We start from the raw sequence: 24,406 nt of genomic DNA, 5'->3' as shown, positions 1-24,406 counted from the left end.
ATCACTTCCTAGAAATGACCCAGTGTCTTTCAAACTCAATACTCAACATGTCCAAACTCAAGTCATTACTCCCCCAATACCTCTGTTCATTCCTTTGTGTTCTCTATCTCAGCTGGTATTCCTACCAAGGACCCACTCATCCTAGCAAGAAACTCATAAGTCATCAGTGATTCCACACCCCTCCTCACCCTCATCCTTCACGTCTCATTAATCACCAAGCCATGCCAACTTCACCTAAATCTTTCTCGAGTCTGATCACCTCTGTCTCTAGTTCAGGCCTAAACAGTCTCCAAACTGGTTTTGTTCTCATCGAATCCATCTACACAGCTACCAGAGTAAACTGCAAAGGAAAACACAAAATCGATCCTGTCCCTCCTTCACTTTCAATGGCTCTGAATCGCGGACAGGATCAAGGCCAAGCTCCTTGTTTACATAGTGTAAGGGGTCCACTGTGACCTGGACCTGCACTTACCCCGCTCCAGGCACGCTTCTCCTCCTTATGTAATGTGCACTTTGAGGTCCAGCCACCCTGAGCTGCTTCCTTGTAATCCCCTGCACATACCACATTATTTTAGGATGCCACTCCTTTGCTCATGTTTCCGCTTTCCTCAAATGCCTGCTCCTCCCCTTCCAACCCTCCCCATGTCAACACCCCAACACCTACTATCCTTTGAGACTGAGCATTGTAGTCACCTCCTCCAAGAAGCCTTCTTTGATATCCTTACTTAGTGCTCTCATAATACCCCATGTATATTACTTTTCCTAAGCTCACAAAAAGTTTTCCATTTGTTTATTTCTGTTTTCCCCCATTACATCGCTGGCAACTAGAACTAGCTGCACAGGTCTAGTTCTGTGTCTTGTTTATCTCTGTACCTGTGCACAGGTCGTGGCATGGTGTGGACTGGGAAAGATTAAGGGTTTGTGGAATTAAGAAATGAGTCTTGGGGCTTCCCTGGTGGCGCAGCTGTTGAGAATCTGCCTGCTAATGCAGGGGACACAGGTTCGAGCCCTGGTCTGGGATGATCCCACACGCTGCGGAGCAACTAGGCCCATGAGCCACAACTACTGAGCCTGCGCGTCTGGAGCCCGTGCTCCGCAACAAGAGAGGGCGTGATAGTGAGAGGCCTGCGCACCGCGATGAAGAGTGGCCCCCGCTTGCCACAACTAGAGAGAGCCCTCGCACAGAAACGGAGACCCAACATATCAATCAATCAATCAATCTTTAAAAAAAAAAAAAAAAAGAAATGAGTCTTTATGCCAAGGCTATGGAACCCTGAATAACGTAGTTAAAATGTCATATATATGAAAGAAAGGAAGAAAAAGAAAGGTTGGTCTCATTGACCCCAGCAGACACGTGACCATACTCATACTCATCCTTCTGCAAGGCAATATTCTCACCACAGGAAGGAGATGGAATCAGGGGTAGAATGCAGGTAATTCTGTCTAGTTTAGATAGATATACTTCTACTAAAGAACTTCAATTCTGGCATGATTTGGTCAAGTCTTACACTGGGCATTCCAAAGACTGCAAGTTATGTAAAACACAGACCTTTCCTCCTGCAATTTGTATTTGGGTGGAGAAATGAGACTAATATTCATAAAATAATCACTAAATAACACACGGCAGTGTTTACTAAGGTACTAAATTATATTTGTATAAACAGTGCACACTCTAGGGGTTCAGAAAAAAACTACACACTTGTTTTGGCTCAGCAGTGGAAAGGTTCAACGAAAGAGGTAATATTGGATATGCATGCAGGCTGATTATAAGCACTGAGATGAAACTGACTCTTTTCTAGTTATTCTAACATCTGCTCTGCAGTAATAAGGATCAGAATGTGATGGTGGTGATGATTTTCTTAGGCTGGACCATTTATTGAGCACTTACTCTGAAGTAGGGATGCTGCTATATGATTTCTCACACATTATTTCCAACCCTTCCAGGAACGCCGAAGTTTGATATCAGCCTTCTTTTACAGAAGAGAAAACTAAGGCTCAGAGGAGTGAAACCATTGTCTTAAGGATACAAGGACAGGGAGACACAGATCCAGCATATCTGCCTGACCTGCAGCTCTCCCGTCCACCCCAGGTGCTGTTTGGGCCTCAAGGACACATTGCAGAATGAATAGCTCTTGGGGCAGAAAGTCTTCCCCTGAGAGTTTATTTTCCCTACTTGTAGCCTCCAAGAAATATATCTGTGCAGGTGGGTGGAGGCAATGGTGGGATGCAAATCCCACATCTCTTTGAGGACTGAAGTTGAAGAGTTCCTTTGAGATGTCTGTCAACTGAAGAAAATTTGTGCAGACTAAGATTTGTGAGTTAAGTTTTATCCGGGGATCTTACTGAGGACTGTAGGGTGGGAGTCAGCCTCTCACATAGCTCTGAGGAACTGCTCCAAAGAGGTAAAAGCTCTGGTTCAAAATGACAGTGCCTACCACTCTGTGACTCTCTCAGAACTTGTCACTGGCAGAGAGAAATTTCTTCCCTGCAGGGGAGGTTAGCCCCCTGAATTGTCATTCTTCTTCTCTGTGTAATATAAAAGCACCAGGCCAAGAGAGAAGACTCCCTAAGAACAAGTTCAGTCCTCAGACACAGATCCTGATGGCACCTCTGAAGGCAAGAAGCCGTTAGACCCCAGGCCCTGTGCTATGACCTAGCAGTGCATGGTCTAATTTGGGGGGAAGGGAGGGAAATAAAACATTCAAGTTTTTACTCCATCGAATGATGAGAGAATAATGCTAGTTTTGAGCTCAATTTTTGGTCATGACGGATGTATTTAGACTTGATTTTGGTGATTTCTGCAATGTCAATAGCATTTTCACCAACACTGTGAACTTCTCTTCTCCTGGCTTAAACATCCTTAGTTTCTTCAGTAATTATTCTGATAGTTTCTAGAATTTTCCCTCTTGTCAGCCCTCCTCCACATCCTCACCAAGCTTGTTGGTCTCATCTAGAACGTATGTAGTTAGCCAACATTTTTCTTGAAATACTGTGTCTGCATTAACATAACACTCCATGTGTCATCTAGCATGGCTAACCCACATTCTAATAGTACAATATATACATGTGATCAGGACAGTATTACTGAGAGAGTCCAAAGTTGAATTGTCCACCCTCCCACCATCTGACACATCACACTATTGACTGTCTGCTAAATCTGTTGTCTTCTACAGCCTTGGGAGTAACTGCCAAGACAATCTCAACTCTCTTTATTCTCAACATTTAGAACTTCCTTTTCTTTTTTCTATTTATTTAGATATAGAACTTTACATCTATTTAATTTCAAATGCATCTAGTTTAAGTCTGTGGAAGGCCTCATTTAGTATCATATGATGCCCCTAGAAGGTTCTTTAAAAATGCTGGTTAACAGAATGCTTAATATATGCTTTTTAAATTAAAAAAAAAATGAAATATGTGTCTGCAGAAAGGGGAAGTTTCAACAGTCTGCAGTCATCCGTCACTTTTTCAGGCTCACGGCGAAGGTACCATGGAAAATTTGCCTAGAATTTACATTTCAGTATCCTTATAGCAGCAAAGGAAAGCTGGAAAATACTTAAAAGTTTTGATTGTTTTCCGGAAATTCCTGTGCAAATTTCCCAGTTCCATTGATTTTATTTGGCATTACAGAGCTAAGGTCCTTAGAGTAAGAGCATATTACTACCATGGCAGGCATTTTTGTACACTTGCAGAAGCTCAGATATGGAGATGGGAGCCTTGGTACATAACACACCTTTGTCAGCATGGGCTAGAAGGGGGGTGTCTGCCATGTTAATCTTCTTGACGGAATCTCTTAATCTCAGTTTTCTCATCAGATAAAAATACATGTGAAAAATGAACTGCAACAGAAGAAAATGAGAAATGGTAATTTCAGGTAGATCCCAACCCTGACTGTGATGCTGGAAGATATTTTAGAAGGATATGGCAACTGTCCTCCTACTTACTGAAAATCCATCATTATATCATCAAGAAGAGACTCTATTCTACATTAGCAACTCTTAATTCATTTGAGGTCATGGACCTCCTTGAAAATTTGATGAAAGCTATGAATGAATTCTCTCTCCTCCCCCAGTAAATGTACACACACTGCATACATACGTATTCCTTTTACAGACACTTTTAGGGGTTTCCATACCTTCCAATATCTGTGCCTAAAGCAGTGCATTAAGAAAAATTATGAGGACATATTGGGTTTAGAAGGAAAAAAATGCCCTGTTTGAATAGTGATGGCTTCCCTAATAGCATGAGAAATGGGTAGTGGCAACCATTGAATCTACCACTCTCGATTTTTCAAATCCTTCTTGTTCCAAATAATTTATTCTACCTATGTTGTTGTTTTTTTATTGAAGTATAGTTGAGTTACAATGTTGTACTAGTTTCAGGTGTACAGATCCTTCTTCAGATTCTTTTCCAGTATAGGTTATTACAAGATATTGAATATAGTTCCCTGTGCTATATAGTAGGTCCTTGTTGTTTCTCTATTTTATGAACAGTAGTGTGTATCTGTTAGTCCCAAGCTCCTAATTTATCCCTCCCTCCTCCTTTCCCTTTTGGTAACCATAAGTTTGTTTTCTACATCTATGAGCCTTTTTATGTTTTGTAAATAAGTTCATTTGTATCATTTTTTTTAGATTCCACATATAAGTGATATCATATGATACTTGTCTTTCTCTGTCTGACTTACTTCACTTCGTATGACAATCTCTAGGTCCGTTCATGTTGCTGCAAATGGCATTATTTCATTCTTTTTAATGGCTGAGTAATATTCCATCATATATATATATATACCATGTCTATATATACCTTCTATATATATATATATATATACCATGTCTTCTTTATCCATTCGTCTGTCAATGGACATTTAGGTTGCTTCCATGTCTTGGCTACTGTAAATAGTGCTGCTGTGAACATTGGGGTGCATGTATCTTTTTGAATTACAGTTTTTGCTTTTTTTGGATATATGCCCAGGAGTGGGATTGCTGGATCATATGGTAGCTCTACCTATGTTATTCTATGTTATTTTTCTATTGTCTGTCTCCCCTAGAGCATAAATTCCACAAGAGAGCAGAGATTTTGAGATTGTCTGTTGCCTACTGCTGTTTCTAGATACCTTGTATTTATAAACAGTGTATCTAGATGCAGTGTCTAGAAAAATACCTGGAGGAATTATGTGCTCAAAAAATATTATTGAAAGAAGAAATATGTCCCTTCTTGAGAGCTCTGAGCTACAAACTTTACTGTCTTCTGTGTAAATTAATATTTGCTTTTATTTATAATACGGTCAGATACTTTGTTTCAAAGGCTATGTTCTATCTACATCATTTTGAAATTTATAGACTAAATCTGTATTTGGTTTTCCTCACTTTTATTAATTTTAATTCTATACTGTTTTCCTTTTCATATTTTTCTAGATTAATCTCTTTTCTCCCATCAAATCACCACCACCTCCTTATTTATTTCAGTTCCATTGACTAAGGATAAGATCTAGCTGGTGGCATCAATTTACTAAATGAAGTGAACAAAATGCACTACATTTAAATGACTACAAAATAAATGTCAGTTTCTCCAAATATATTTGCATAATTTGTCAGCTCTAAACATATTAGAACAATGTAAATACTGAATATTGAAATATTAATATAAATAAGCATTTATTATTAGCAGCAACAATGGAAATGTCTAGTGAAAACGTGGCTTGGGTGCTTTAAAAACTGTTTGTTCCCTCAAATGATTTAAATATGGCCTCTGAAACTTGTTCCCATTTAAATTACTTCACAAGCCATTTCCTCAAATAAGGTACAAAGTCAGTTTTAGCACTTATTAAATTATAACAAGTTCTGAGTTAGAAGACTATGAATTAATGAAGTTTTATTTTGTAATCTGCATTCTTAGGTTTAATCAAAACAGTGCTTTGGCTTCTTTTAATTTAAAAGAAAAATTAGTGAAAACTACAATAAATAACATTTGATAGTTTGTGCTGGAATACACGCTACATCTTGAAATTATGACCAACAAAACTCTAAAGCTCAGTTTGAGGACAAATTTTAAGATTTAGGGCTAAATACATGTAGTTAAAATTCATAATTTCTTAGCACCCTGCATTCACTGCCAGCTAACTTTCAAAATATCTGGCTGATAAGGAAGCTGGCAGAGACCCCAAAGGAACAGAAGTTAGTGATACAAAGTAAGGCCTATGCGAATTTTCTGCTACTGGTTTTAGATTACTTGCCTCAGAAGCGTATGCACTGAAATGACTTGATTTTTAGACATATCCACACAATTATTCATAGGACGCACAGTTATAAGCTCCAGGCCCTTGTCTGCACACTCAGATATATCCGTGTTCACATGGGTGGCCGTGCTCTCACATGTGCCATGAATTGTCAGGAATGCTGTTCAGAGTTGGCTGATCAAGAGATACACAGCGCAGAGGAACAGGATTTGAGACAGCCCAGGGTTTCCTCTTCAAGTAGGTTTAAAACTTTTTTTTTTTTTTTCTCACAACTTCCTTCCTGTTCTAACTGCCAGTACTCAGAAGTCAGCCTTGAGAGACAGAGGCACCCAGGACGGAGACGTGAACCCCTGAATGTAAGTTGAAATACCTTCAGGGTAGGGGAGGCTACAGGTGAGCACAGACAAACGGAGGAATCTCTACACCAGACTACAGTCCTCTACGGTTTATTTTTTTGAGAGGGGCTGTGCCTCTTTAAAACAAACTTTATGAAAAGAAAGTACTAAGGAGGCTGCAGAGAAGGGGAAGTCAGAGCAGGGAGTGGCAGCAGTGACTCAGGCGAGGCACCTCGGTGAGGGAGGGCGAGTGCTGCAGCCCAGGAGATAAATTCTGGATGTCTTGGAAAAGGACTCTGAGTGTAACCACTGGGTGTGCCTGGCCAGGTTCCTACAAGGTTGGAGCCGGCATCTGGCCAAGCTCAGAAGCAAAAAGACTGTAGATCCAAACTGATACGAAACGCGTTGGTAGATGGTGGGTTGGTGCTGGGGTGGAGATGTGTGGTTTCCTGTTTATAGGCAGACTTTAAAGAGACTGGTTGAAAAGAAAAAAAAAAAAAGGTTCAAAGTTGTCAAATATTAAGCTCTTTTCCACTGAAGAATTTTCTGGGGATATAAGAGTAATGCATAATGAAAGCCTCCCCTAGGGTACAGTGCGATTTAATTATCCAGGGGGGGAGCATGGCTATTCACTCATCCCTCTACAGGGATAGATAGCATTTCTACCACTAGCAAAAGCCAATGAGATGGGCAAAAAGATAAGTGCTGTTGTTGCCAAAGACCAGCTCTTTACCTCTGAGAGAACTAAAAGCAAACACAGAAGACACCAAACAATTTATTAAGAGATACATTCTAGAAAAATCCAAGTGGGCTCAGAGAGGACCCCCAGTCAGTGGGCCTTCAAAATGTCAGGGTCTGAATTTGGCAGCCATGAGAAGTGCTTTAGGTGTGACCTGAAATACTTTCTTCCTTTTTAGAGGATGTCCTAGGCAGCATGTTTCAGAAAGTGGTCTGTAATTAAACTCTGGACCTAGGGTAACTTGTGGCATGGGTCTGATAAACTCTGAGCTGTTCTGCTCAGGGTGGAGGAAAGCAGATTGCTCCTACACGGAGGTCCCATAGTCGCCCCTTCACGTAGAGACCAAGAACCACTGAATTCAGGGTTAGCATGTTGGAGCCGCAGCGCAGGAATGATCAAGCAAAGGAAATCAAGCGGTCTGTGCTGGCCCCAGAGAGTTCAGTCGTAGGCAACCATCATTCACCCTCGCCATTGCTTTGTCTCATTACATTTATAAGGAAAGATCCCTCCCAAATCCAGATATGACACAGACATAGTAAGATCATCGTATTATTTCCTGAGATGTGTGGACTTCTGAGAGAATAGTTCATTCCCCATGCATACCGCCCAGATCCAGCACACGTGGAATAACCAGGTTATAGCCGAACAAAGGCTGGCATCTTCCAGGCATTGGAATTTGGTCCTCATTTGGGAGACCGTGAGTTTGTCCCTCAGGAAGTATCCTCTGAGCAATGTCAAGGTTCTGTTTTCAGTGGAAGGTCGGAACAGCAGAGTCAATCTGATGGAAAGATGAGGGCCCTGACCAATTCATGGGAGCACAATAAATTCCAGACTTCAGCTGGCAGGAAGAGAGGTGCCTTGGGGGGAGTAAAAATTAAGCAGATAGAGAAAGAGAAACAACTTACGTGGAGGGCCTTCTACGTGTCAGGTCTGGTATGAGAAATTTATAAATCTGAATTCTGAGAGGACACAGTGAAGGCAGGAAGGCTCAGAAGTGTTCAATGACTTGCCTAAGGTCACACACTGGTGCAAAAAAGAACCAGTAGCTACAATGCCTCAGAGGGACATTTTAGGAAATGCCCATGGAAGAAATATTCTTTAATCCCACATTTTGAGCACCCTTGTTCCTGGGTCAGTGTTACTGTCACCCAGGATCTTGCGTTAGAGTCCATACTGGCACCCCCAGAGATGGGTCTCATGTTACTCCTGAAGCTTCGACATTTATCCATTCAATGAAGAATCACTGAGTCCCTCCCTGCTGGTTTGCACACACTCTGGTTTCCACAGCCAGAGCTGGTAAAAATTCACTTGGGTTTTCTTAGAGGCGCTGATATTCACCAATTGTGCTTATAAAAATCGTGTCTACTTCTGTCTAACTTTTCATGCTTAATTTACAACCTCTGTGAATGGATCGAGTAATTGCAGTGTAGTCTTTTGCCCAATAATGGCTGCCTTAATGCAATTTTCTTTGAGCATTATTTCAGATGAATGTTTGTGGAAGTAGGGTGACTTCACACAGTAGAGGCTCAGGAAAGTTGAATGCATCCGCTGAGTTCTCTCTCCTTTTGCATATGAATCTGGGTGTCCACGGGGCATTGGCGCTAGGACCACCCGCCTTCTTCCTTGATACTAAAATCCACGGATGCTCTGAGTCCCGTGCCCTCAGTATCAGCAGAGGACCAACTGTACTATGAAAGTCCAGGAAGGAATGATGTATTATTTCTTGGGAAATAATTATTTCAAGGGAAATGCTAAAGAATTCTGCTTCTAGGAATCTGTATCCTCCTCTGATTGATCTTAATGTTTATTGTATGTAACAAGACACTGTCCTGTCAGGCATTGGGTTGGTTCCTCTCATCCAGCACTGCAGTTTCAGATGATCTTGGTGGGGCGGAGGTGGTAGAGAGCAGCTCTGAGAAGCCCTGGAAGCACCAATTCCTCTAGGTCACTAGGGAATAGTGACACCCCAGAAAGGAATCCAGAACCAAGACAACTTCTGGTGTCCCGAAGGATAAACTTGGATTCCCCCAAATGAGCCGAATTACCACGTAGGCAGCAAAGCAGACCCAAATCCTCCTCAACTAGCTCTGAGATGGTCCAGCTCTCCATGACCCGCTGTAAAGCTACAACCCCAGATTTGGGGAAAGTGGGCATATCCTGGACATCGGGAAGTGAAGATGTCAGGGATGAAAGGGAGTGCTGATGCTCACATAGGTACTTCTCTGATGGGAATCCCCTACTTCTGTTACTTCCCACATTATCTCTCTCTCTCCCTCAACTTTACTCTTTTATCTAATACTCCCGGCCTGTGCATCTAGAAGCATGATCTGGCAACTTTGGGGCATGAGTTAAGTCTCCACTGTACTTTGCTCCAGAGCCAGAGGGAATTCTCTCCATTAGCTGCGCCTGTGTCTCCTGTCATTTCCCATCATTCACAGAGTGACCCCTGGCTTCACTTATGAAAGAGAGCAATAAATAGAATCTAAAATTAAATTGCTTTTTAAATAAATATAATAGTGACAGTCCCATTTTACAGCTGACTCAGTTCATAAACAATCCTTGCAATTCCCAGAACTTCTTGTCTCTTTCCTACTCCTCAAAGAGACAAAATCTATTTTTAAGAAGGAAGGAGAGGACCTTGTCAACACTGCAGATCCAAAAGAAAGCATTGGTGTCTGGCAGCCAGTTCCCTTGCTGAAGCTGAAACTGTAGCAAAACAGACAACGTCACCAGGAAGGGAGGAGACAAAGGGAACAGAGTGTTATTGAGCATCTACTAGTGACCAGGATAGTCCAAGAACTTTTCATGTTTTCTCCCACCCTGTAAAGAAAGATTATTATTCCCACTTTACTGGTGGAAAAACTTGGGCTCAATGAGGTTAATAACTGGCTTAAGTCCCATAAAAAGTCAATCATGGATACACATTTTGAATTTCTGGTCCATCGGTCTCGAAGCTCAAGTTCCAGGAGACATACAGGGTCATCTTTCTATGAATTAACCAGGTGATTTGTTTCATCTAAACTCAAGAGTTTTACCTTTTCTTGCCCTCCACTTATTTAGAACTGCATTAATGGACCAGAAGAGTGTGCTCCATCCTGGAGACTGGTAAATTCTTAAGTGCATTTCACTTTCAGTGTCTTGGAAATTTCACTGAATTTGTAAGCAAAAACACTGATTTGTGCTATGTTATACTCATGCCATGAGTACCCACCCTAATTTAATTTGGCATTTTAATTGAGCCTGAGAGGATTAAGTTCCTGCCTCAGCCCATCTAAAGCTTGGCACTGTTTCACTGAATACTAAACATGGGTGTGTGAGGGTTTGCTGTGAAAATTCACATGTGTAGGCATCTGTGAAGCAGGAAATAGATAACTAGAGTGGTGAGCACATAAAAAAAAAAAAGCGTGTGTGCTTTGGGGCCTTATGAAATCTAAAATTGATAATTCTCCATTTCACTTCTACTGTGTAAAGAACCAAAGTCAAAAACAACCTACAAAGAAACAAACAAACAAAACAACCCTGCTCTTTGTGGAACAGGGGGTGAGCTGCAGAGGAAGGGGAGCAGACCCCAACAAGAACGTTCTATGCTCATGGGCTGGGTTCTCCCCAACCTCACCTCCACTTCCTCTTTCCCTTTCTTGTTTTACAGGCTTCTTTAACTTAAGGAGCATTAGGGTCATTGAATTATGAAGGGGGTCTCAGAGATCTTTTAACACAACGATTTCATTTTGCAGAGGCCAAAACTGGAACAGAGGTTCAGTGACTTGCGCAAGGGGACACGGAGCCTAGTTGCACCGAAACCCTCTTTATGTGACACTTCCCTGACTTGCTAAAGCCGCCCTGCAGAGTTTTGCAAAGCAGCACTTACCTCTGCCTGTGCACCCCCCGGGGAGATTCCCACAATGACCAACGAGCTCTCCAGAGCTCTCCAGTTTCATTATTACTTCTTAATAAAGACAGCTGGAGCGACAGAGCGTAGAGCCTCAGGTCAGACCACCCGGGCTCAGATATTCATTCTGCCGCTTACACCACAAGTCTTCTTGGGCAAGTTACTTACCTCACCTTTAGTTTCCTGATCTGTAGAAGGGAATGATGATAACGGCCGTCCTTAGGGTTGTGGTGAGGACTAAATGAGATAATCCTCAAGACAGCATTTAGCACTATGTGTGATAACTGTTAGAATTATTATCATCAATTACAAAACCAGCTGTTCTTTAGATGATGAGATTAGAAAAAAGTCTGGAATTTCCATAAAATTCCTATTCTCACTTCAGCAGCACCCATAAAATGGAAAAGAGAAAAATGAGGGAGTTCCCTGGTGGCCTAGTGGTTAGGATTCCGGGCTTTCACTGCCATGGTCCGGGTTCAACCCCTGGTCAGGGAACTGAGATCCTGCAAGCTGCACGGTGCGGCCAAAAAAAAAAAAAACAGTAAAAATTATAAAAAAAAAAAAAAAAAAGAAAATTGTATTTGTAGTTCAATATACACACACAGGTAGTCTGGGAAACCATTGTCAAGATATATAAACCAGTTGGGGCTTTGGGAGAATCTGAAGTTCCCCGGAAATGAACTGTGAAATTGAAAACGTAGGATCTTTGGGGAATTCACATAAATTTGAAATAGTAAAACAGAGGTAGGTAGTCTCTTATATACACCGGTGAAATACGGTAACTGAATGGCAATTTAGCTGACACTTGACTACAGGTAAAGGCCTTAGAAAAGGAAAGCACCTAGAGATGGTCTGCCCTAACCCCTCACTTCCCAAGATGAGGAAAGGAAGATCACAGCAGTTGGAACATTTGCTCACAGGGTTACAGCTAGTTAGTGGCAAAGCCAGAATGAGAACTCATGTATGATGAGGCCTAGTTCAGTGAGGGAATAATTATCCAAAATCAAATAGATTGACCCAGAACTCTTCCCTAAAACTGCCCCCTGTGCACCGTCGCTCTTCTGCTGGGCTTGTGGTCAGATCCAGATGTTACCTGGTATCTTCTCCTGCTTCTGAGGGCCAACGTTTCAGGTTCACAGACAGGATCCTTGGCTTGAGGCTGAGTTGTGCCATTGGTCTGGCCAGGCTTCAGAGACAAGCAAGCTTCCCCTTTAACACTCAATGCTCTGCTTCATTGTTTCCAAAAGTTACAGTTTCAAGGTCATGTTCTTAATCATGGACTTCAGTAGAATCTACAAAGGACTTTAGGAGTCCATGAACCCCTGTACTGCATGCACAATTTCATGGACTTTTTCCTTTTTTCCTTTTATAAGGACCGTGACCCTTACCCAATTTTTAAAGAGCTTTGTAATCTCCAAAAAGATTAAGAACCATCAGTCAAACGAGCTGGGCTTTTTTGATATGGCTAGATTGCTCTTCCTCCAGCGTTTTCTCCACTTTGGAGAATAACTTAAATATCAGTATGTGCTAAAGTACAGTGTCTTGTAAATACTAGATGCTCATCAAATATTTGTGACCTTAATTTTGCTTTTAAAAGGCCTTTCCCTGAGAAGTGGTTTCCAGTCTTTTATTTGCCATATTATAACATTTTCATCTTTTCTTCCAATCAGCTCTCCAGAGTGAACTGGTTTGGGGTCATCTGACTTCATATCTCTTTTTTTTTTATGCTATATAATTAGACCAAATTATTTTCATGTAGTCCCGAATTTCCTCCTTTTGACTTCCACAATTTCATATAGTAATCCCACATTATCCTCTGATCTTCAATGTCTTTAAATAAATTTTTGGCTCATTTTTATAGAGCAACTATTGTATCTCTAATGAATCAAGGAAATTTAAAAGTGACACAAGTCTCAGATTCACTAATGAAAAGATCAAGCTCTAGATGACAGTTAAATTGACTTGTCAATGATTACAGTGTGAGAAGTTAGCAAATGCTGTCCTAGACCAGATCTTTCTCTCTCTCTGTCTCTCTGTCTCTGTCTTTCTGTCTCTGTCTCTATCTCTCTCTCTCTCTTTTCAAAATTGAGATTGGAGGGTGCAGAATTACAATTCCCTAGGTTATTAAAGTCACCTTGATCTACTGTGATGTCATCATCTCATGGTCAAACTTCAAGCACATGACTTGTTAGAACCAAGCGATATATTCCAGAAAGTCCTGCCTATGGGGGTTGAGATGCTTTCATCTGTAGATAGCTTTACTGATGCTCTGTCTGCAGGTTTCTTATGTGACCTCTACCCTGGATATCTGGTCAGGCTCCAGAGGAGAACCTGTCTCATCTGATTAGTCTCCTCTGGGTTGCTCTTTATGTGTGGCTTAATGGTTGTCCTTAAACTACCCACAACCTACGACCTCCACCCACTGCATCCTTCATTGTTTTTCCAACCAGTTCATTCACTTTCCCTGAGTGTTGTTTGTAACATGAGTTGAGTTAGTCACTCTGTTTATTGTGATCTTCTCTAGAGGCTCAACTCTGAGTGGAGCTGGTTCTGTAGCTGAAGCAAGAGTTGCCATAGGAACAGGCCTACATGCTTCCTTCCTACACAGGAAGCGGACCTGGGCATTGCAATACTGTTTTCAGAGTTGATCAGGAGTCACAGTGTTTGGCTTGTTATTTTGCTGGAAGAGGATTGATGAGCCAGGAGATATGATTTCTTTTCCTTTCCTTTTTTTATTCTGTTAAAACTGCTTTTGTTTGGCTTCACTTCCAAATTATTTTTCTTCCTGTTGCCAGTAATAGTGACATTGAGACTCAAAACCATAACTGATTTTGGCCAGACACAGCTTCACTCTCAGGGGACTTTATAGAGATTTGAAGAGTCACTCAGGATGAGATGTGATAGGTATTTTCTTAGTGTTCTGCCACTTCCGAGCACTAAAGCCTTTACCCAAGACAGGGAAGAGAGTTACCCTCAGAGCAGAACAAAAGGAAATCAGGACATTATCTCCTTCTCCAAATATCTCCCTTGTTTCCCCAAATAGCTCCATTGCTGCCAGCCATGGGGCCTGAAATTCTTCCAGTAGAGATTTCTTCCTCTTTATTAAGACATGGCATCTCACCCAGCTATGTGAACTTGGGCAATTCTCTTAACCTCTGGGTTTCAAGGTTCTCAATGATTAAATTAGGGTTTGGAATATATTACCTCTAAGGTTCATTTCAGCTCTGAAAAGCTCTGAGTATACATGCCCTAAGAGGAATAATTTTAAAATTTATTATTCATTCATCAACACTTAAGTGTGAATAATTTTATTAGATCTTCCCTCAATGTTTTAACACAAAACAAGTAAATATAAATGATGATGGAAGAAGACAGACCCCAGAGTATGCCCAGGCGAGGTCTTAGAGCATAAGGTCAGGGGAAATCTCGAGAGGGTAGAGAGGTACTAAAAGGGAAGCGGAAATGGATAGAAGGTACTAAAGACACAGTTACAATTTGTCTGGAGGAATTTAGAGTCCTTTGTTATTTTGTGTCATTTCCAAAGAACAGAAGATCTTTATATATAGAACCTATTAAGTCAATGAATGAACGCTTATAAAATGGCTGAACTATTCCAGTGTCTTGGGAAATTCAAGAGAAACACAACACTTAGTACCTGCCCTCAAGGAATTATTAGCAGTGTGGGGTGAAAACCAATCAGACACTCAGGCAGGTATCACAGGGACCTACAACTTCTCATGAGTAACCTTTGAGCTCTTGCAGGAGTTCAGGGAAAGATTCAATGAATGGGAAAGAGCTAACTTTTTTTCGCATGTACTTGAAACCATCATAACTGGGATTGTACACCCTGAGCACTTTGACACAGGCAAGGCTGGCTGGATTTGGAGGACTGTGATAATTTCTATAAGTATATGAACTAGGGCCACTCATTATTGTCCGGGGCAGCTTGTGCTATGTTGTTTCACTTGTTTTACAGAACTCCCAAAGAGTTACTTATTTTCTGTCAGTTTCATTCAGTGAACGGGAGGGACCCGTCACAGTGTGGTAACATTCAGGCATGTGAAAGGAAAGCCTGGAATGCATTATATTCTTATTTTGTGAACTAGAATGAGGCTGAATTAGCGGAAAATCTGGAAAATCACGGACAATTGCACAAGTTCATTCTGGCAAAAATAATGCTAAGAACAGCCCCACAAACATCCTTCATATCCACTGACTTTTGGCTAATAGACCGTCATCTCTCTCTCTCTTTCTTTCTCTCCCTCCCTCTCTCTGTAGATCAAAATGACTGAAAAGGCCCCAGAACCACACCTGGAGGAGGAGGAGGAGGAGCTGGATGGCAAGCTCAATTACAAGCCTCCACCACAGAAGTCCCTGAAGGAGCTGCAGGAGATGGACAAAGATGATGAAAGTCTAACTAAGTACAAGAAAACGCTCCTGGGGGACGGTCCTGTGGTAGCAGGTGTGTGTGTGCGGAGATGGGGGGCAGGTGGAGGGGCACTGACAAGGCAGACATTTCAGCTACTCAGGAGCAGTTGCAAAGGAAAGTGTACCAAGTGCTTCCAGGGTTAAGTGAGTGAGGTGCAATCTCTATGTGCCGAATCAAATTATGGACCAGATAATTATGTTTACTTTCGAGATAAGGTGCAAGTTGACATTGAAATAGATAAAAATAACACATAGGGAGGGTTTAGAAGGAATTTCAGACTACCACTCAGAATTGCATTTTCTCCACGATTGTTCACATTCTCTCTCTTTCTTCTCTTTCTCTTTCTCACTCCTTACCTAAATAACCATCTCTTCCACATACACATATGCAATGGCGGACTAAGACATGGCCCAAAGATATGGATGGGCCGTGACTAACCAACAGAGTACCCATAGCCACTCAGGAAATGTCTGCTATTGATGATTGAGATGGACCTACAAGTACCTGAAGCAGAAATAGCATCACTGGAATTTATAAGGCCACTAAGACCAAGCATGGTGAATCTGCCACTTCCATTTCTATTTCTCCTCCAGATGGAGATATCCCTTTTCTTTTTTATCTTCTCTCTCTCCTACTTGAAATGCACACACACACACACACACACACACACACACAGAGTATGTAAATACCTCCTCTCTGTGCTTACATTCCCTTTTGAATCCTGCAGACCCAACAGCCCCCAATGTCACTGTCACCCGTCTTACCCTGGTTTGTGAAAGTGCCCCAGGACCAATCACCATGGACCTCACTGGTAAGTGGACACATCTTTTCTGTTCAGTGGGGCCTAATGGCATCACTGGGTAAACTGGTTTTTGTCCTCTGTCCCAGCAAAAAAAAAGAAAAATCCTAGTAAAGTGAATTCTAGTAAGGTATGCTGAGACCAGTTCACAAATCATAGTTTTCACAGTATTTACTGTGCTTAATGAAAAGCCCAATCTCTGTCTCTAATTGAAAAGCGGTCAGGTGTAAGTACTGGATATAGCTACCTATATCATATTTATTTCAGATTTTTATCTCCACATGGTAGCAGGAGAATTACTATTTGTGTAAAAAGACTGCTGATGGAAATGTTAAGAAGCAAGCTGTATGCTTCTGAAATGGTAATATTTATATAATCTAAACATCAGAGAAAATATTGACCTTACATCAGCTACAGAACTTACCTGAAGACAGGAAGCAATCTAAGACCTCCTGAATAATGCTAGGAATTCCACTGTTAAATAAACATTATTTAACTTAAAGCTCTGATTCTTTTAAAGAAGCAACTTCCCCCACTAAAGATATACAAATTAACATGTTATTTTCTTTCACTTTGTTGTGACAAGGGTCAGGTCCTTTCCTGAGACTTAGGTCTGGAGGAAATGAGGAGAGACGGGGAAGGTGGGTGATTTGGGGAAAATTGGCAACTAGGAGGAATGAGGAAAGGGCCACCGAGCTAGGGGTTGGGGGCATGAAAGGCAGGTCTTTAGTAAAAAACAAAAAATTATTACCAGATTCAAAAAATGGACTCATGAGACAGAATAAAGCATGACTCTAGAACAGTAGGCTTAGCAACAAGGTGGTTCCCCTCACACAGGACACATCCACTCTTTACCTTATATGGGCTTTTTGTCAGAGAGAGGAAATTGGAGGCTAAGACACACTTCCTATTCAACCGAAATCATTAGAGCACACATTCAACTACCTCCATGTTCTAGCATCTCTCCCAGAGAGAAACTCTCTCTCTCTTTCTCTCATCGGACCTCAGACCTCTTCCTGTGCGAAATTGCGTAAAGTTACCAGGTACAACCGTCATTTTGCAAGATAAGGTCTGAATTAGCGCTAAGGAAACCTGCTCTGTTCAGAAGGGCTTGATGATATTGCAGGGAAAACTTGGTCTCTGTCCTCTTTTCCCAGCAGCAAGAAAACCAAATTCAGTTTTCTGTCACAAAAAAGCTATGGAGGTGAATCCCAGATGTATACATAGGATTCTGGTACCAACTCTGTACATGAAGCAGCTGCACAGAACTGTGCAAAACATACACACACACACACACACACACACACACACTCACAGAGTCACCTCGAATGTCAAATTATACAGGATCACATTGGGAGAGGAGCAGAGAAAGATCACCTCTCTAACCAGGGTACAGGAATTAGGGGCAGATCTGTTTTATGGAGCCTGAAGCTTTTATAACTTAAGTGATGTTTCCTTTTCCTTAAGAAAAATGATATGAAATTGCAAATGCAAAAGCAAAATTAAGTACAAAAGTGAATTTTTTTCAGAATGATAAAAAGGAACCAAATGAGTACATTTTTTAAAGCTAGAAAACACCACAAATGCTAACAAATCTCCAAAAACAAATAGCTGGCACTCATATAATATTTTTCTCCTATTTCTTTATTTGTAGGGTGTGGGCAGAGTCTTTAACCATAATGTCTTACATATTCTTAAGGTTGCAGTCAAACTTGGGGAAAAGCTCTATCACATTTCTTTCACATCTGGCTGCAAGATTTCAGGCATTTCAAATGTGTGTTTGTGCAGCAACTAATCTCAGACATTCTTTGACTTGAGGACCATGTGGATCATGTTGCTCTGAGGAGCCCAGCAAATGGCTCTGGAGCTTCAACTTCATTCATCTCCTTGTGAATGTCCTTCTGAGAATTAACTGTTTCAAAATCCACTTCTACAGGGGATCTGGAAGCCCTCAAAAAAGAAACCTTTGTGCTAAAGGAAGGTGTTGAATATAGAGTCAAAATTAACTTCAAAGTAAGTATCTGGTTTTGTATGTTTTAATAAAGTTTAAATCCTTCCTATAATCAGAGGAAGAAAAAATCAAATTCCTTGCATTATCACGTTGGCATACTTTTTGTTTATTTCTCTTTTTTCCCTAGACTGTCCTCTCCCCAATCCTGGGCTCTACCTGTTAAAGGTGCACCTTTGCTTCATGCCTTTTTTCCAGCCAGGACCCTTCCCTTGGACTCTCCCTTGATCACTGAAGCCAATGGGATCCCTCTCCTGGGACCTTCTAATACTCCCATCCACAAGACACACATTACTTTGTTTTATATCATTTGTATCATTTCTCCCCTATTCAGCCTAAACACCTTGAGATAGGGAGAGACTATCTATCCCTTCTTTGCAATATTTCAAGCAAAACTTTGTAAATGGTAGATATTTCATGACTATTTATTGAGAAATAGATAAATGAATGAATAAATTAATAGGAAAAGAAAATAGAACAGCTAGAGCCTCAGCTCTAATTGTTCAAGGATATATAAATCCACGGGGTGTGGTCCTTGGTAAATAACTGGAAATTACAACTTAGTTGTAGAGCAGGTAAAGAAGTAAGAGCAAAACTAAATAGGAGATAAACTGACATAGAATGAATAGGCCCATATCCCAGTGAGCAGCCAAAATCAAGGAGAAAAGTAACCTTGACTTTGAAAACAAATGAGTTAGAAATTCACTGTTTGCATTTAATTGTTTATATGTGCCTTGGTTGCCCCTCACTCCCACTTGGTCACTTCCTCCAGGGCTTGGGCTCCACCAACAAAGACCCCATCTGCCCTCTCTATTTGCACACCAGCCCTTCTTTCTCCAAGGTTCAGGATATGATTCAGGGTCCATGGACAATCATTCCCCACCACATACAAATATGCCTCAATATAATTTCCTTCTGAAAATATTTGTTGATGCCTACTCTATAATAGACACTCTATAATAGTCACTTACTTGTTTCCTGTATTTATTATTAAAGCACCTGAGAGTTTAGTAAGGCATTGTATCCAAATATGCTTCAAATGGGTTTCACATCAGTCCAATTTCGAATCATTAATGCTACTGCCTTAATTTTTCAATTTAATAAGCAGTTGGGATTGACACATATACACTAATATGTATAAGACAGATAACTAATAGGAACCTGCTGTATAAAAATCAATAAATAAAATTCAAAAAGAAAATGTTGATGTGAATAAGATGAGAAGGAAAGGTCTGGTACATGGGCTTCTGCCACGGGTGGGAAGGCCGGGGTTGGGTCCTCGGCAGTCAGGGTTACACATGAAGGCGATGGAGGAGGTGGGCACAGAAAGCAGTTTTCAAGTCCCATCCACTTCAGAGATTTGGCCTTGTCTCTAACAGGGAAAGATCACTCTCTATGTGTAACCCACATAAAGTCGAACTGCCCTGTGGCCTGTCCCAGCATGGATCGAGGAAGAAACACCAGTCCAAAACTGAAAATATGTAATTGGAAAGTGATTTAAATCTTTATTGATGTCTCTTGAAAAATGTCCAAGAAAGTTTGCATTCATAACACCAGCAACACATCCTAGAATCCTCTTTCACTATCTCTCTTAGTTGCTCTCAAAGTTCTTCTCTTTCTTCCTCAAAACTTAACAACACTCTCCGAAAACTGGGATGGTTCTTTTAGTTTCTCCCCCTTTTCCTTCTGCCTCCCAAGGAGATGTGGTATATGTGATTCCCATGCCTCTCACTTTTATTCATGCCCTCAGTAAACTGTCTTTTCCTGGGGTGGAAAAGACAATTGCGAGGGATGTGCAGGCAGAGGAAGAGAATAGCTAGGAATATTTATACTTTTCTTTTGTCTGTCTCAACCATATTTATATTAAATGAACACTCTGTGCAGCATTAGAAAAACAGGAGTCTCTTTATCTTGAAGCCCTTATTTACCAGTCTGCCACCATTCCTGTGTTTTGGTCTTTTAACCACCAGACCACGTCTTCTACTAGGCCCAGAAGACCAGCTTAGAGACTTCTAGAAAGATGCATTCATTTTTCCTATTTCTATGAGTCACATGTGGAAGTCAGAGGAATTAGAAAGTTTGGGTTTCATTTCATCACAGTTTCTTCAATGAAGCTGTTTTCATTCTGTCTGCTTTTGGTAGGTTTATGCTACAGATTTTACCGAGTGACAGTTTCAAACCTCAGCTGGCAGTATTCACTGCTATGCTACCTCATTGCCAACAAAACAAAATGTAGCACTGACAGATTGCTTTAACTATTCTGTCCAAAACAAAAAGGGAGTCCTACCTATTGTTGAGGAGAAACTATTTTTAAGATGCTTTAATTCTTACATCGGTGAACAATTAACCAAGCCATCCAGCTAATGCTGCTATGCCCACTTTAATTTGTTTGTATAAACATGACCACTGTATAAAATTAACAGAGAGACCAGTTCAGTCCTAGGTAGAATGAATTATGGAAAAACAAAGTGCTTGGGCTGTCTATATTTTCATTCTGCTTTAGTAAATTTTCTTTGAAAGGCTTGGGAAAGTGGCAAGATCTCAGACAACGTCTGAAAATGACAGCCATCCAAAATACTTGCCAGATGCAAATGGATTTCACCCATTATTTACATATGAGTGGGATGTTTTCCTGTGACCCATCTCCTCATCTCTAGACTCCAATCACAGTTACATTACAGGCAAAGTCATCTTCTAGACCCGATTTTCCATTACGACTTTTCTCTTTGTTTGTTTTTCATATGCTAGGTGGATCATTTCTGAAGTTAGGATTTTTCAGATATTTACACAGTAGTTTCCATTAGTACCTTTGTAACCTAAAACAAGGGTGGTCTTCTGGCCAGTAATATCAGGGAGGGGGAGATCAAGACCATTCTCTGGACCATTGAGGAAGGAGAAATATAATGAAAAATATTGAGACCATGTTGTAATTAACTATCCCCTCCCCAACACCAAAAATCACAGTATTAGACAGTTACAACCAGATTGGTAACGTTGAGTCTTGTGACCTCCTCTCTCCAACGTCTGCCTCATCACCATGCTAAAAGACAGTAGTAACTTATTCTGAACCAAATCTTCAGTCCTTTCGTCCTCAGAGAAGCCTCAGCTAGGTAGGATCAGCATGAAAGATGAGGAAAAATGAAAGACCCTCTAATCTGAATCGCTTGGATCCTTCCCACCTACAGGTGAACAAGGATATTGTGTCAGGACTGAAATATGTTCAACACACCTACCGGACTGGGGTGAAAGGTAAAGTATCCACACTTTCCACTGTCCCAAACTCTGCTTCTCACTGACACTTAAACTTCAGGTTATTAGCAATTTTTAGTCCTAGACTCATTTAAGAATCTGATGACAGCTGTGGACACTCACCCTATGAGAGGCACACATATACTTCTGACCTACATACTAATGGCAAGTTCTATATTCAGGAAACTTAGTTAAGACTGGGTCAGCCACTAACCTTCAGCATTCAGCTTCTGGAATTCAACTTTATTACTTATAAAGGGGAAGAGTAACCAAGATAAGTTTGAATCAAAGTACATAAATGTACTCTTAAAACTAAAAAAAAAAAGCAGTTCATGAGTATAAAACCTGGGTGTCAGGGAAATCCAAGATAGGAAAGACCTATCCAATGGGAGGTGGTAGCAGCATACTGGGGGCAGGTGGCAGGGCAGAGGGGTGGGAACAGTGCTCAATTTCATAAACAAAGAAATAGAAAAAAGTACTCTTTCTAGAATTGAGAAAAGCTTTGTAACGGAAACAAATAATATCACATTACTTAACGTGCAGTTTTCTTAACAAGTTGTACCTAAGCGGTACATGCCGTGGGAACCTGTCTTTAGTTGTCTTCCATTAATATGGGCAGGGAGAAGAGAAAGGTGGAAGGCTGATGGAAGCACTTGTAAAGTTCCCTTTTACCTGAAGGTGTCAAACAGCATCCCCCAGAAGTGTGAAACAATAATGTGTAGGTCAGTTCCTCCAAATCAATCAATGAGGGCTAGGGAAGACATTGATCAATTTGCATGACATAGAGAACCACTCAGTGACTCAAATGCCACAGAAGATTGTTAACCTGAAAGATCTTGGTTGATCTTTCCAATACCTAGTCTCATGAAAAAATAGTTCAGTTTCCTATTTTCCTTTGGGCGTAAAGGCTGTGGTGCTTCACTGGGGCAAGAGGTCGATGACGTGTCTGTAGCTGTTCCTCCAAGCTTATTCAAAACAACAGCCAACTAAATGTCACCTGCCTGCCTACCTACCTTTACTTATACTTTCTAATCCCTACTATTCTTAGTATATATCCCAGTTACCTATTAATAACTTTGGTTAGCTATTTTTACCATCTGTCCCAGTTCATCACTATTTTTTTTTAACAAAATTATTGGTTTTTCCTTTTCATTTAATTATTCCATCCATGAATTCTGTTCATTCTGATCCCCAGCTGTTACCTTATCTCCTCCAACTGTTCATAGAATGATAGTTTGTAGACAGAAGATCCTTAAAGTTCATTATATAGAAAAGAAAGAGAGGCTCCAAAGTGTTAGGTAGTTGCAGAGCTGAAGCCAGAACTCAGGTCTCAACTAGTTTGAGATATTTTTTTATGGAGATATAATTGACATATAACATTGTATCATTTTGAGGCTTATAGCATAATGATCTGATATATGTATATATCGCAAAATGATTACCAAAAGTTTAGTTAATACCCATCACCACACATAGTTACAATGCTTTTTTCTCGTGTTGAGAACTTTTAATATCAACTCTCTCAGCAACTCTCAAATATACACTAGAGTACAGTTAACTATGGTCACCATGCTGTACATTACACCCCCAGGACTTACTTATCTTAACTGGAAGTTTGTACCTTTTGACCACCTGAGATTTTTTTTATGGTATAATCTGCTACATCTCCATAAAAAGAGTCTTGATCCCCATGGATTTAGGGCACTGATTCCCCACCTTCCTGAATCTCAAAATCAGCTGTGATGTGTTTTAAAGACACTGATTCTTGGGACCCCCAGCAGATCACTAACCTTTGGGAGTGGGTCAAAGAATAGTGTATTATTAAAAAGAACTCCAATTTTTTTAAAAAAAATGTTTTTAAGAGAAAACAAAAAGTTGCCCCAGGTAAATCTGGTGTTTAGCCAGGATTGGAAACCATTGCTCTTGGCTTTGATCACAGTGAGATGTGCTCCAAATTCTCCAGTGTGCAGAGTTTGTTTTCGCTCTACCAGGCTTTCACCCTAATGAACTTTTCTTTCTTCCCAGTGGATAAAGCAACATTCATGGTTGGCAGCTACGGACCTCGGCCAGAGGAGTATGAGTTTCTGACTCCAACTGAGGAGGCCCCCAAGGGCATGCTGGCTCGAGGCACTTACCACAACAAATCCTTCTTCACAGATGATGACAAGCACGACCACCTTACCTGGGAGTGGAGCCTGTCCATCAAGAAGGACTGGACAGAATGAGCGCCTCTGCCCATCCCTTTCCCTACCTTTGCCGCCCAGAAGAGCCCCGTCCCTCCTCCCTGATCACAGCTGAGCCCCTTCTCCAGCAACCTCCACCTTCTCTTATCGCTGCATCCTCTCCCACACTGTCTCTCACAGTGGTCCCCCGAACAAGATGCTTAAAACCCAGGCTTTAATCCTGCCCCACCCTTCTGATCCCCTCTCATAGCCAGATCTCCCCAGTTCTCCATCCCAACAGACAGTCATTTAATATTCCCTCTTTTATTCCCATTCGAGCAACTAGAGGCCAGGAAATGGGCAAACTAGCACTAACAGTCCTTTTGCCTGGGGTCCCTGTATCTCCTCCCATCCCTGGATTCTCCTGTGGTTGCTGCTTGTTCACTGAAGGTCCCTAATCACATTCCCTGCCAACTGGGGTTCTTCTTTACTGGGAGACACTGTAAACAGCACAAGAGTACAAGAATAAAACAGTTGTATGATCAGATTGAGACCCTCATTTCT

At 41.1% G+C, this 24,406-nt stretch overlaps 1 protein-coding gene across 2 annotated transcripts; it reads left to right on the top strand.

Annotated features, from left to right (window-relative positions):
• Positions 1-6,336: 6,336 nt before the first annotated feature.
• Positions 6,337-24,393, top strand: ARHGDIB (Rho GDP dissociation inhibitor beta). 2 transcript variants are annotated; one of them, XM_036866606.1, is made up of 6 exons: positions 6,337-6,588; positions 15,474-15,657; positions 16,352-16,435; positions 18,360-18,436; positions 21,617-21,680; positions 23,706-24,393. In XM_036866606.1, the coding sequence occupies exons 1-6, from the start codon at positions 6,349-6,351 to the stop codon at positions 23,903-23,905; spliced, it is 849 nt and encodes a 282-aa protein (XP_036722501.1). In that variant the 5' UTR covers positions 6,337-6,348; the 3' UTR covers positions 23,906-24,393. The 2 variants fall into 2 exon arrangements, with proteins under 2 accessions (XP_036722501.1, XP_036722502.1); XM_036866607.1 differs by having other exon boundaries at positions 6,359-6,469; positions 23,706-24,387.
• Positions 24,394-24,406: the final 13 nt, after the last annotated feature.

This window comes from Balaenoptera musculus, chromosome 10, assembly GCF_009873245.2.
Source record: "Balaenoptera musculus isolate JJ_BM4_2016_0621 chromosome 10, mBalMus1.pri.v3, whole genome shotgun sequence".
Lineage (NCBI taxonomy): Eukaryota > Metazoa > Chordata > Mammalia > Artiodactyla > Balaenopteridae > Balaenoptera > Balaenoptera musculus.
Note: the sequence above shows the minus strand (reverse complement) of the source record. Positions and strands in the feature narration are given on the sequence as shown.

What these genes read in the sequence shown, in the direction of transcription:
- ARHGDIB (XM_036866606.1), top strand. Translation starts at nt 6,349, where the DNA reads ATGGGTGGCCGTGCTCTCACATGTGCCATGAATTGTCAGGAATGCTGT. An exon ending in GGACGGTCCTGTGGTAGCAG is followed by an intron (nt 15,658 to 16,351) that starts GTGTGTGTGTGC and finishes TGAATCCTGCAG; the next exon opens with ACCCAACAGCCCCCAATGTC. An exon ending in GAGTCAAAATTAACTTCAAA is followed by an intron (nt 18,437 to 21,616) that starts GTAAGTATCTGG and finishes TCCCACCTACAG; the next exon opens with GTGAACAAGGATATTGTGTC.